Source organism: Myotis yumanensis, unplaced genomic scaffold (genome assembly GCF_028538775.1).
Source record: "Myotis yumanensis isolate MYYU_CA2020_CCGP unplaced genomic scaffold, mMyoYum1.0.hap1 SCAF_2, whole genome shotgun sequence".
Taxonomy (NCBI): domain Eukaryota; kingdom Metazoa; phylum Chordata; class Mammalia; order Chiroptera; family Vespertilionidae; genus Myotis; species Myotis yumanensis.
In genome coordinates this window covers 7346223-7359492 of record NW_027223753.1, presented here as the reverse complement: position 1 = coordinate 7359492, position 13270 = coordinate 7346223, and the positions used below count along the sequence as shown (strand labels likewise).

Genomic DNA, 13270 nt, shown 5'->3' with positions numbered 1-13270 from the left:
ATTCCTCATGGTTAGATGATTTCCTGTTGTTTCTAATATTGGCAAGATGGGGAACCCTGGGTTCCTCCATGCTACATTGACCAAGTTATCTAAGTTACTGTTAGACTAGCTACTATACTCAGAATTCTGCTATATAGAAAAATTAATGACACAAATGCAGGTAGAAACAATTACTTTCATAGAATGACTTTTTGAAAGCCACAACAAGATACTCTGCCAAAGCACTGAAGTGTTTGGAACACCAAACACTGGATCTGGTTGGGTGTTCAGCAAGAACGCAAGAAGATTAACAAGTTCTAACCTGTCCTGCCCCTTACCTGTACATCCTGTATGCTGAGCTCAAGCATATGACTGGTTGCCAACTGTGTATAGTGCACATTGATTCCTGTAAGACTTGCAAAGACCAGTTCTTCTGGGACTTTATTAATTAAGGACAACCCGATTCCGCCTTCTAACTTCACAAGCACCTGAAAGGAAACCAAAATATGGCGTACTGACCGTTTAAAACAGAGGGATTTCATCCCTGAGCAGATGAAAACCACTTACTTAGTCATATTATTCACCTTGATGCCTTTAAGTCCCATCACCTCCCTACCCCCCAGAACTCTAGTCTGATATGATAATGCCTCTATCAGAGTACTGATGACATTCTGCATTTATTATAAGAGAATAATTATTTATAATATTTTCCCGATTTGGGATGCAAGCTCTTTATAAGTTATTCACTGAACTAGCATAACATCCAATACAATGCTTTATATATAGATATTTGATTTTTAAAGGTCACTGAAAAGAGTGTGCTTTTTCGTGTTCATCTCATGCTCCTTTTCAAATATTTTACTTCCTTCCCAATACCCAAACAGAGAGAGGGGAAGGGAGATTTCAGAATCAACTGGGGCAAAAAAGAAAATAAAGTCTATCTTATTTATTCTCCACCTTCATTCCTGTTTAAATCAAGTAGTTTAGCTTTGTTCACTGTCACCTTAATTTAGCAACATTTGTCACATTCTTTAGCTGTCATTCATGTTGTGATAACAATAAACACTGAAGCAACACCTATATTTAGAGTTCACAGCGGGCAGAAAGAAAAGAGGAGGCTTACATTGAGAACACCCGGAGCAAAATTCTAACCAAATTTATGATAAATGAATTTGCAATATTTAAAACTTACTTCTAATTCCTGCTCTGTGCCTGGATTCTTTAATTTCTGTAGCTCTTGTTCAGTAACAGGAAGTTCATCCACTTCATATGATGAACGGTCACTTTTCCGTTGGGAGAAATCCATTATCTGAGGTCAAATAAAACAGTGTATTAAGAAGGCTTACATTTATATAGAGAAACCCATTCCATATAGATTGTGTCAGTCAAAACTCACTGTATGGTCAATAATCCTATGGAAGTTAATGGTTTCCAAAGCACTGCTAAGGTAAGATTTATGTAACAGTGAAACAAACTTGTTCTCCGTCTACATGGCAAAGGCCAAGCTGTAGACCTGAGAGCCTCTTCTAGTGGGGCTGGCATCTGTAGTGATCTAGAATTACAGCTCAAGTCAAAATACGCAAACCTCAATTCACCTTTGTCTAAAATAAGGAGGTTTTTTAAAGAGGTATTATGGATTATGATGACTATCTCAGGTTACATTGCATTATCTTCAATTCTTATACTAATACTTTATTTTTTATATCATCTTATATTTACTTATCCTTTAATTCTTCTCACAACTTTGTGAGGTTGGTCTTATCCTCACTTGATAAATGAAGACACTGTATCTTTATAAATATTTGTTGAATGACTAACCATTAGGGTCGGGTACTAGGATTCTTTCATGTCAGTTTTTAAGATAAATTATCACCTGCAGTGCTCTAGTTGGTCCATCTGGGATGACTCTGATAGATAAAATTCCAGAACCAGGCCTCAGTTTTTGGTTAATAAACTGTTGTTCAGGTGGAACTGGCCCCAAAATCTCCATGGAAGTGTCAGGACCAAGAACGACTTCAGCTCCATCAAACAAACCAGAAAGCCCTCCTTTGGCCTAAAAGACACAGTAAAGATGTGTAAGAAAAAAAGAAAGTAAAGGCATTGACTTTGACAATTTAATGTGTCATTTGAAATAAGTTATCAAATTTAAATCTTCTTTTGAAGGATCATGGTCAATGTATAGTAAAGCATTACCTATTTTTTTTAACATTATAGATGATATAAAACAGTAGAATTACTTGGGCAAGATGAAAAGTTATGCTATGAATTTAGGGAATTCTGAGTAAGAGAGTTCCATGAATAGAGTATTTTGGTTTAGTAATAACTTCTAATCATTAAAAACAGCTTTTTTAAAAAGAATCAAAAGCCCTGTTTCTCATTAGGGTTGCTTAAAAATCTGATACAATCTGAAAATAAAGCAATTATCACTATCACTCAGCTTTCCAGTAAGAAGCACATTCTAGAGTTAAAAACCTCCCCAAACAGGCCTATGACTGAACAATCAACCCAAAGAGTCAAAAGATGGTGCCTCTTCTGAAACAGGAGGCTGGGAACGTTGTCTGATCCTCAGTTACTCAGGCCTTTGCAGAAAAGGACTGTACCTCCTGCTATATGCGCCAAATAAAACGGAAGTCTACAGGATGATGCCTATGGCAGAGCAAATACTGGGCTAGAGAAGACAATGGCTCATCTCTATATCCCCTTTGTTAATATTTAAACACTGAGCAATGAAAAGGATACTTTGAACTGGGTTTATAGGACAGATTTCAACATGGAGAAAGCTTTCATGACTGTTGTAAGTTTAGAAAGAAAGTCATACACAGCTTTATAAAGGCAGTGTCATAAAACATCAAAATGCCTATAATAAACTTTATTCTGAATAATATGACTGAAACAAGCTACTTCCCTACTCAAAACACATTCTGCTCAGCTGAACACTGTTATTACAGGGTCATTCACAACCAGAGAAATGATACCATAGATTCAAGAAACAAACAACACCTGACCAGCGTGGCTCAGTAGTTGAGCGTTGACCTATGAACCAGGAGGTCACGGTTCAATTCCTGGTCAGGACACATGCTCGGGTTGTAGGATCAATGATTCTCTCTCATCATTGATGTTTCTATCTCTCGCTCCCTCCCCCTTTCTCTCTGAAATCAATAAAAAGATATTTTAAAAAAAAGAAACAACAAACACCAAAAAAGATTTTTTGGAGGGAAATGCTCTAAGAGAATCAGAATTACAAGGGCTTTAGAAACAAACGAGAAGTAAATTCAGGACCAGACTCAGAATCCAACAATTATAACAAGCCCCCCTTTTGCCTCTAGAAGTCTGAATTGTATTGCTAATTGAAAATCACAAATCCATTCCAGATGTGTGCTTCATATAAGTAAGCAGCTTGCCTTTGATGAAAAAAGCTAAGGGCAATAGAGATAAAGAAACTAAATCTCAGCAAACAGCACTCAGAGGCTCCTTGCAGCTTTGCTCGCTGCCCTGGAGAACCACCGCCCATTACGAAGGACAGCCTGGTTTCCACCAGCAACAACACGCTAAGCGTTCCCCAGCCAGGGCCTAATGTGTTCGTGTTAACCTCTTGGGTAAAACCCCAGGCAGAGGCAGATCTGCACGCACAGTCACACATGCTGTTCTGCTAATGCCCAAACCCCCGAGACACCTTCCTATCTCAGATCCATGGTCTCATTGCCGGCCTGAAGCCTGAAGAAAGAAAATCCAAACTCCCGGTAATTTTCCAAATGTATTTGCTTATAAAGAACTTGGGAGTTCATCATGGGCAGACTGGCTGACTAGAGGACAGGGGAAACTGACCACAGCAATCTTCACCCTGACATTTGCTACAACAATTAAATGCTATTTGGGCACCACTAAGAATGCAGAAATAAACAGAATCAAGAGCCCATGATGACTACTCACCGTCTCTGAGAACACTTTACCAAGCACTCTTGCAGCTATTATATTAACTTCACAGGTCTCAAACCAATCCATCTCACTTAGTGGTGGGCTTTTTCAGTAGACATTTTTCTTTCCTTCCTCTTAAAATTACGTAAGTAATTTATGTGAAAGAGAAAAATCCAAATAAGCCAATAAAAAATCCCATCACCTTGGAGGCAACCATTCCTCACATATTTCTTATATATCCCCTTCAAGAACATTTCCCATATAAATACACAGAGGTGCACAACAAAAGTTCCCTGACTTTCCTGATAAAATGAGACAATACATATTTGCTCTGTAATTAGTTCTCTCCATTGAACATGTCATGTATCTCCTCACTGAGACCTCGTTTCAAAGAAGGCTGAGCCGCTGCTCCTCGCCACCAAGGACGTCAAAACTTACAGACCTGGACAACCAGCCCGTGTAGCCCGCAGGTCAGTTTTCCTTCGCGGAAACTCCAGGTCTGGGTTGTGCTTCTCCTGCGATCAGGCTTCCTGAGCATCAGCGGCTCATACCTGGGAGAAAGGGGAATGCAGTGAGTCCTCTGAGTCACACAGTCCAAGCCTGAAGGGAATACTAGGACCACGGTTTTATTCTTCATCCTTCCAATATCCTCTTCCCTTAAAATCTAATGGGCAGTTAGCTTGAACCTTATGGCAGCTGGTATCTCTTCATGAGGAAAGGGGAATAAAACAAAATGGAAAACAACAAAAGGGTCATGGAGTAACAGTAATACTTTAAGGATTCATTTTATATGTATAGATTTATATAAAATACTTATTATTTACATACACAATAATATAGGTTCTTACATTCTCACAAGGACTAGCTATCATGCAGTATGAGAAGGGTTGTCAAACACATTTTAAAATATTTCCAGTAGTCTTTGTTCTGTTTTATTTCCAAATACATTTATTTATAGTGGGTTTTAACTTATAAGTCATCTGAAGTCATTCTGGAAGCAAATAAGGTATTACCTGAAAACAAATACACTGACTTCACAGAAACACTAAGGCACAGCAAATAAAGAAATTTATTCAAAGCTAAAGAGCTGATTTGAACCCAAGGAGTTAGCTACCACTCCTCGATTGTTCTCTAAATAACTTGTTTCTGCTTTCAAAAGAGTTAGCATAATTTTTAAACGATTTTTAAAAAGAAACTGTTCACTTCTAGGAGGTAATGATGAATGGAAGTTTGGGTGAAAGAAACATTCACTTTTTATAATATATCCTTATTGTTTGAATTTTAAACATCTCCATAGCTTAAAAAAATAAAATAAAGGCCCAATGCTCATATTTGGGAACATAAGAGGTTTCTGTCACTGAGGAAAACAACAAATAAAAAAATACAAATTCCTACTTCATTTGCAGACTTGCTTTTTGGTATAGAATTCCTCTGAGTGAATTTGAAAGCAATGACTTTGAATCGATATTACCTGTTGTCAGTTACAGCTGCTAGCCCAGCAATATCTAAGATGGCAGAGCCCTCGGTGGAGCGGGCTGCTGAGGGCTTGTTGGGGTTGTGAGGCACTGACGAGCCCTCATGGGCCAGCATGCCGGTCCCGGTCATCCTCCACAGCTGAGAACGCTTCCCTGGTTCCTGTGGGCAGACCAGAAAGAGCGGTCATGTGCAGCCACAGCTCCGTGTAAGGGAGAAGTTCTCAAGTAGGAACTACACTAAGAGACATTTACACACCACATAAAGGCTTAAATTTAAGCTTTCATAGTTTTAATCCCTAGTTGCACTTAGGATGAAATGGGCTACACTCTTGAACCAAACAACCCAAGTTACAAATAATGTAAATTGAAAAAATATTTTCTGAGCAAACTAGTCAGGTGAAGTTCAATCTAATCACTTCCACTGGCAATACTGCTGATAAACTGCTGTTCCAAATGGTGACCTTGGGTGCCCTTACCTTACAGAGTGATCCAATTATATAAAGTACTAGTGGCCCGGTGCACGAATTCATGCACATTGAAAGGAAATTAATTAGAAGAAATATTTTAATATCGCTATTTGCCCTTTCTCTATAATAGAAGTGGCAACCAAATTCACGATCAACAATGACAGATCGAAACACACGTGTGCGACTGGCACCAGCAAGAGCTTTATATGTATCGTGCATGCACAAGTCAACTTAGCTTTTTATAGATATAGAATAAACTTGCTTAATTAGACCTGCTTTCTGATTTAGCTAAACTTTTTCCAGCCCAGTGAAGCACCCCAACTTCTCTTTCAGGTAATTGTCAGCAACACAGCAGTAAATACCAACATGAAGCAGATTATTATTGTAGATCACACAGGGAGAGCAAAGGGTAAAATATTTAACTGCAGCAGTGTTTGACTCTATTCTGTGCAGTGAGAAAACCTGAAGTCATTTTCAAGGTCCACCATTTCTTACTTCTTTTCAGTCGGGTCAAGTTTCTAAGCTTTCTAAATCTCCATTTCCAAATAATGAAAAGAAAATAGGATTCCACCGAGTCTCCTATCTACCTACTCCAGGACTTCTGTGAGGATCCAATGAGATGGGGCACGGGAAAACGCTACACAGACATTTGGTTACAGTGTGAAATGTTTCCACCTGGCTATAAAGCAAGTCGTGTTCCTGAACTGAAGAAACTGCAAGGAGGCTAGTCACTAGGGAGAGGAAGCCAGGCATTTCTACATGACATCATTACCCGGCGCCCACAGCCACCATTTCCAGGCCGAGCTGGGCTGTGGGCCGCATTTTGCGCCGTGGGGTCTCGGCAGCGTTGGCGGAAACTTGGTGGGCTGTCGCTCCCGGGTGGTGGCGGGGCCTGTGTCCCACTTGGGGGAAGCCAAGTGTTGCTTTGTGGGCACCAGGTCCGTGGTGCCATTTCTCTGTAAATGGTCAGTGTGCGTCATGGCAGCTCCTCTGTTGAGCATCTGCCTCCTAGCGGTCAGTGCACAACATAGCGACCGGTCAGATAGTTGGACACTTAGCATATTAGCCTTTGATATATATAGATATGTGATATTCTCAATATGTGATCATTGTTAATCTCATAATTGGCTGACAACCAGAATTTACCAGAAATCACCTCCCCTCCCATGTTTATAATGAAAGTATCCTATATTGATAGTTTCCAATTTATAAATTGATTGTATTTAAAAGTCATACTAAGTTGACTGCTTTTAGTTACAAATATTTTCTCCTTGGGAATTTTGGGGTTGGTTTTTTTTGGTTAATCTTTACCCGAGGGTATTTTTCCCATCGATTTTTATACAGTGGAAGAGGAAGGGAGTGGGAGAAAGAGAGAGAGAAAGAGAAACATCAATTGGTTGCTTCCTGTACACACTAGACTGGGGATCAAACCCATAACCTAGGTATGTGCCCTGGCCAGGAATTGAACCCACAACCTTTCAGTGCATGGGACGATGCTACAACCGAGCCACACCAGCCAAGGCAAGCTCCCTTCTCTTAAAGTGACTTTTGCAACTCTGTGTTCTGAAGCTTCTTTTATTTTGAAGGTTGAACTACTTATTACCAGTTCTTCTGTCATTTGTAATATTTCTAGCCAAATTTTACTGTCTTTATATCTAGGTCTATTAGCATAAACATTTCCCTAAACTGACTTGAAAATAATGTTAGCATAAAAAGGGGAAAAACTGTCAGTTTGATAACATTTGCATTCTGTTTAGGAATAAGTAGATTAGAGGAGTACTACAACAGAAAAATAGAGTAATGAAAATGATATCACAGATTTGAAAAAAATAAACAGAATTAAGTTTTCCAAAAAGGGCATCAAAGATGGGAAGGTGCTTGGGACTCCTAGTGCAGGTGTCATGGGACAGTGGGAAGAAAGAAACCAGATCAAGGCCTTGAGCAAGTCATTCAGCCTAAGTCTCCTCTTCCTCCACTTAAAATGAGGGGTTGGACCAGAAAAACCGAGTTTCTTCCAGCGTTAAAAATCTTTTATTCTAAACTCCAAATTCTAAGCTCTCTTACCTTCTTCTTTAAAATGACTCTTTGTGTCTTTGGCGAGACATCTAAGACGAGCTCTGCACAGGTAACGGCCTTGTTGGAAGCCACAGGCCTTCCTGTTCCCTCCTGTAAACTAGAATTTTTAAAAATTATATATATAACTCACACATATGTATACACTCACACATGTATTTAAGTACTCATAAGCAAATGCCTAAAACCTCCATTATAAGAAAGAGAATTCTCTTTAAATCATAGAAGAAAAAGTGACTCCAGTTGCAGAAAGATCAAGGTTGTGTTGTTTTCCTGTACAATTTAAGATTCATTTGTCAGAAGACATACTCTGATATTTCCCCTCTCCTAATAATGTTAGTGGCTTAAATTCAGATATAATTTTAGTGGCTTAAAATTCAGGATAACTATATATCTTCAGAGGCCAAAAAAAAAAACTAAGCCAGACATTCCAAGGGTCCAAGAATTAGCGCTACTCCTTGGCAGGCGGCACACCGGCGGCACAGCATCCCCAAGTCTGGGCAAGGAATCATGTCCCTCTGGGAGGAAAGGAAAAAAGGGCTCACACTCACCTTCCTGCAATTCAATCGTGAGAGAGACATTTCCCTGTGGCTTAGGAATCCTTAACCTTATGGAATAGTGCAGCCTACCTACACTGTAGGGTATTTCGATGAATGTATTTAGATTATTCTCCTGTTCCCATTAATCTTTTAAAAAATTTTCTTTTATTGACTAAGGTATTACATGTGTCCTTACCCCCCATTGCCCCCCTCCCCCATCAAGGTTTATCATAAAAAAAGGGACTGACAAATTCAAAGTTAAAAACTAGTTTTCGTGGCATCAAAAGCACAAGTAACCAAAAAATAGGTAAGTTAGATTTCAACAAAATTAAGAACTTTTGCCCTTCAAGGAACACCATCAAGAAAGTAAAATGCTGGGAGGGGCAGGTGCAGGGTGGAAGGGGTCCATGGGGAAAAATAAAACAACGTGGACATCTGTAATACTTTCAACACTAAAGATAAGTTTTTTAAAAAAGCAAAATGACAATCCACAAATAGGAGAAGATATTTGCTAATAATATAGCTGGAATAGTATGTGTATCCTTATTATGTAAGGAATGGCTAAAACTTAAGAATTAAAAGGCAAAAGTCAAAATTTTAAATGAGCAAGGACTTGAATAGACATTTTTCCAAAGATATACAAATGGCCAATAAGCACATGGGAAGATCCTCAGCATCATTAGCTATAAAGGAAACGCATATCAAACCACAATGAGATACCACTCTACACCAGTAGGATGGCTACAGTCAAAACAACAGAAAATAACCAGTTGCTTCTGATGAGGAGGACCTGGAACCATTGTACTTAGCTGGTGGGAATGTACAATGGTTCGGCTCCTGTGGAAAACAGTATAACGGGTCCTCAAAAAGTTCCACACAGAATTACCCTAGACCCCAGCAATTCCCCTCCTAGGTGTACATTCAAAAATTTGAAAAACGAATCCTTAAACAAACACAAGAACAGGCATGTGGATCGTGGCGGCACTGTTCACAATAGCCAAAAGGTAAGATAACATAGTATCCTATCCATCAATGAGTGAGTGGATAAACAAAATGCTATATGTCCACACAATGGAATATCACGGAGCCATAATAGGAATGAAGTACTGCTACAGCAAACCTTGAAAACATTATGCTAAGTAAGAGCCACCACACACAAGAGATCACACATCCTTTCTATATAATAAAGAGCTAATATGCTAATTATACCAGATGGCAGAACAACCATCTGGAGACCTACCAGACGACCTTCTGGATGAAGCCGGGGCTGCAAGGACTGAGGCAGCCGGGACTGCAAGGGCCAAGCCCCTGGCAAGAATTTCATGCATCGGGCCTCTAGTTTTATGATAAATCATTAGAAACAGAAAACAGACTGGTGATTGCCAGGGGCTAGGAGAAGAGGGTACTAGGGAGCAACTACTTAATGGCACTGGGGTTTCTTGATGAAAAGCTGTTGAACTAGATAGAGATTGGCTGCACAACATCATAAAGGTACTAAAAGGCCACTGAACTGTTCACTGTAAAATTGTTGCTTTTATGCTATGTGACTTTCACCACAATTTAACATACAAAACTAGCTTCTTCCCCATCATTAGTTCTCTTCAAAAATGCAAAGAAATAGAATCTAATATGCTCCAAAAGATGGTTCAGCCCTTAGCACACCAAGATCCTCTTTTCATCTGCTCCAGAGCTGTTCAACCCATAGTCCTCCATTAGGATTCTTCAATTAAAGAGCTTAGTCACGGAGGGAACTTAACATAAGAACATTAAGGGAAAAACATGATTGGCAACCAGATTAAGAACTGGTTTTTCAGGCACTAAAACTGTAAGCATGTCACAATGTTGTCTTAATCTTTAAAAAGAAACAAACAAACATGACTGACTGAACTATAACGAGATAAGCATCCTGCACCATCAGTACCAAAGAGAACAGCAACCAACAAAGGAAAGTAGCTAAGCCAGATGCCCTTCCGTCCATTCCCCGTGACATTTGGGCTCTAGGAGGGTGAGAGCACTACCACAGACCTGGAGATTCTTTATGGGCCTCAGGCCCGCACATAAATATGCAAAGTTATTCAGAACATTTCGGAAAGGGCTATGACTTCACATGTCCCGTGGATCCAATGGTGTATATTTGCAATGCTGAAGTTCAGTGATTTCCCTGTTTCTTCACAGATAAACTTTAAAATTGGCCCTGTAACCAGCACATAACAATAAAATTTACAGGTTGGTGCAATGGTGTTTTGAAAGCCCAATGTTTTGAATCTCTATGTGCCAATCTACATACCAATCTAACAGGAGAATTAGAATAAACTCTCTGTTCTTCACCTGAGTTTTCTAAATACAACTAGTCAGGCATCAGAGAAGATTATAATCCTAAAGCAATTAGAACTACTTCCAAGGTAAGCTACTTTGCTTGGCTTTAGGTGAATACTAAGATAGACCCTGAAGTGTCTGTCTAATCAGTATTCTCAATAGGAGAGGAAGGAAAAAATGATGATTTGAATAATTATGATGAAAATCAGTCAGTTTCAAAAGAGGAAGGAAATAAAACGAACTTAAAAATAGCAGCAATAAGTTTTTAAAATACATAAAAATAATACCTTAAAGCAAGAGGAATTTAGGATATTGTAAGAATAACATCTTATGGAGGAGTTATTAAATATTAGGATGAATTATTGGGGAGATCTTTAAAAAGAAAAGACTCTTGCCGCTTTGAATGAAGTTTAATCTAGGCAGAAGACAAGGGTTTAGACCAGCAGTTCTCAACCTGTGGGTCTCGATCCCTTTGGGGATCGAACAACCCTTTCACAGGGGTCGCTTAAGACCATAGGAAAACACATATATAATTACATATTGTTTTTGGGATTAATCACTATGCTTTAATTATGTTCAATTTGTAACAATGAAAATACATCCTGCATATAATATATTTACATTACGACTCATAACAGTAGCAAAATTACAGTTATGAAGAAGCAACGAAAATAATTTTATGGTTGGGGGGTCACCACAACATGAGGAACTGTATTAAAGGGTGGCGGCATTAGGAAGGTTGAGAACCACTGGTTTAGACTAAAGACTTCTCAAGATCTCAAGACAGATCTTGAGCCTAGGATTTGGCAAAGAATGAAAGGAATCTTTCTTTATCCTTCGGCCTCCTGAGAACTGCTTAGAGTTTAAAACCAGTTAATAATCCAAGTGTTCTGCTATATAAGAATAATACTTTAACCCAGAATTACCCGGAGAATGTGTATGTAGCAGCAATGTAAATGAAATTTTCATAATAAAGCTGTCGGTTATCCTGGAAATCATTCATGTTGCAATTGATCTCAGAGGAGCCTGCCCCTTTAACAGTCAGAGTGATAAATGGTGGCAGGGCGGGTTCATCCCAGGCGTAATCCAAGGAGGTCATGGGCTTCACTTCAGTTCGGAGCCTGGGCTCAGCTACGCCGTGCTGAGTAAAGACAACCGGGACCTACAGCGATGGCAAGAGGAACAAGGCTGTCACTCAGATTGGTGTTATTGGAACATGACTTAGCACTTCCTAGGTTTAAGTTCCAGATCCTTCCCAAATGAATCCTACTACACACACCACAACCACAAGTGAGGTTCATCATCTTGCCTCTTGACTTTCTAATCACCTTCCAAATTATAAAAAGCCCACCAATTAAATGACACAGGTAATCGCCTGTTGGACAAAGGGTTTTTAGAAGCTTTGCAACCCAAATACCAAGGGAAGCAATTCTCCCCTTTCAGTGGCATCTCTGCCACCCTCACCCTTGTGATATACTCTAAACACAGAAAAGCACAAAAATGTTGGAATTCAGCTACAGAAAGTCACATTCTAAGACACTGTCATTCAAAGGCATAATTTAAAATAGAATCTAATGGTTTCCAGTTTGGCTTTATTTGTAAGATTTATAAAAATGCTCACTGCAACTGAGTAACGGAATAGCTGCCCCTTCCCACTGTCATTAGACGATCTGACTCAGGCTCCTCTCTCCATGTGGAATGTCCACGGGGCCACCATGTTGACCCAACAATCTAGTCACATAAACACTGGTGACTGACAAGTCACTTCTGGGTATGGCTGCCCAGCAAGCAAAATAACCAGCAGAAACCACCTCTTAAGGGTGAGGATTTATAGGTTGTCCAGCCACAGAGATTCTTGTATGGCTTCTTTTTAATCCACGTTTAAAATACACTTCATTATATTACAGTCAGTACATACTCCACCCTCCTCAAATGAAATAGCTAAACTGGCTCTAAACTCCACTTGATACCTTAGAAAAGTTGTCAATTCGGAAAGGAGGGGGCAGCTGGTCTGTGTCACTAAAGGAGATCCTGTAGGTAGCTCCTCGGAGTGTAATTTCCACGCGCAGGAAGAAGCATTTTCCCAAGGTATCTCTGCAGAAAAAGGAAACAAAAGAGGCTGCATAAAATGGAGAGAACCAGTCACAGTTCACGTTCCGCTCATACTTCCCACAATCACAGGACTGCTTAGACACCAATCAATGCTGCTGTGTGTTCTTTGATCACATTTAAAAGGTAGGAATTGACAGTATAATCACACAATGAAAAAGAATTTATTCAAGCAATGTTTGAATAGCATGTTGTAACTGGGCAGCAAGATCTATAAATTTTACTTAGTGGGTTTGTTTGGGATAATGGTGTCAGTGTAGCAAATGAGTAAATGTTGGTTGAATAGAATTGTTGATACTAGAGTACTTTTGACATGGACACAGAGCAATTTCATATAGTTCTAACTAATATATTGATGTTACTGATCACCAGGGTTCTCACTATAGGACAAAGGCAG

At 39.4% G+C, this 13270-nt stretch overlaps 1 protein-coding gene across 3 annotated transcripts in view; it reads right to left on the bottom strand.

Moving 5' to 3' along the window:
• Positions 1–13270, bottom strand: part of VPS13D (vacuolar protein sorting 13 homolog D) — a 222375-nt gene that overhangs the window by 98070 nt on the left and 111035 nt on the right. For all 3 annotated transcript variants that reach the window (XM_070404108.1, XM_070404109.1, XM_070404110.1), the window contains 8 exons: positions 12735–12858; positions 11691–11926; positions 7901–8009; positions 5366–5529; positions 4337–4445; positions 1853–2032; positions 1172–1288; positions 318–467 (listed from right to left, as the gene is read on the bottom strand). In XM_070404108.1, the coding sequence (XP_070260209.1) occupies positions 318–467; positions 1172–1288; positions 1853–2032; positions 4337–4445; positions 5366–5529; positions 7901–8009; positions 11691–11926; positions 12735–12858 (1189 nt within the window). The remainder of the gene's footprint in view (positions 1–317; positions 468–1171; positions 1289–1852; positions 2033–4336; positions 4446–5365; positions 5530–7900; positions 8010–11690; positions 11927–12734; positions 12859–13270) is intronic.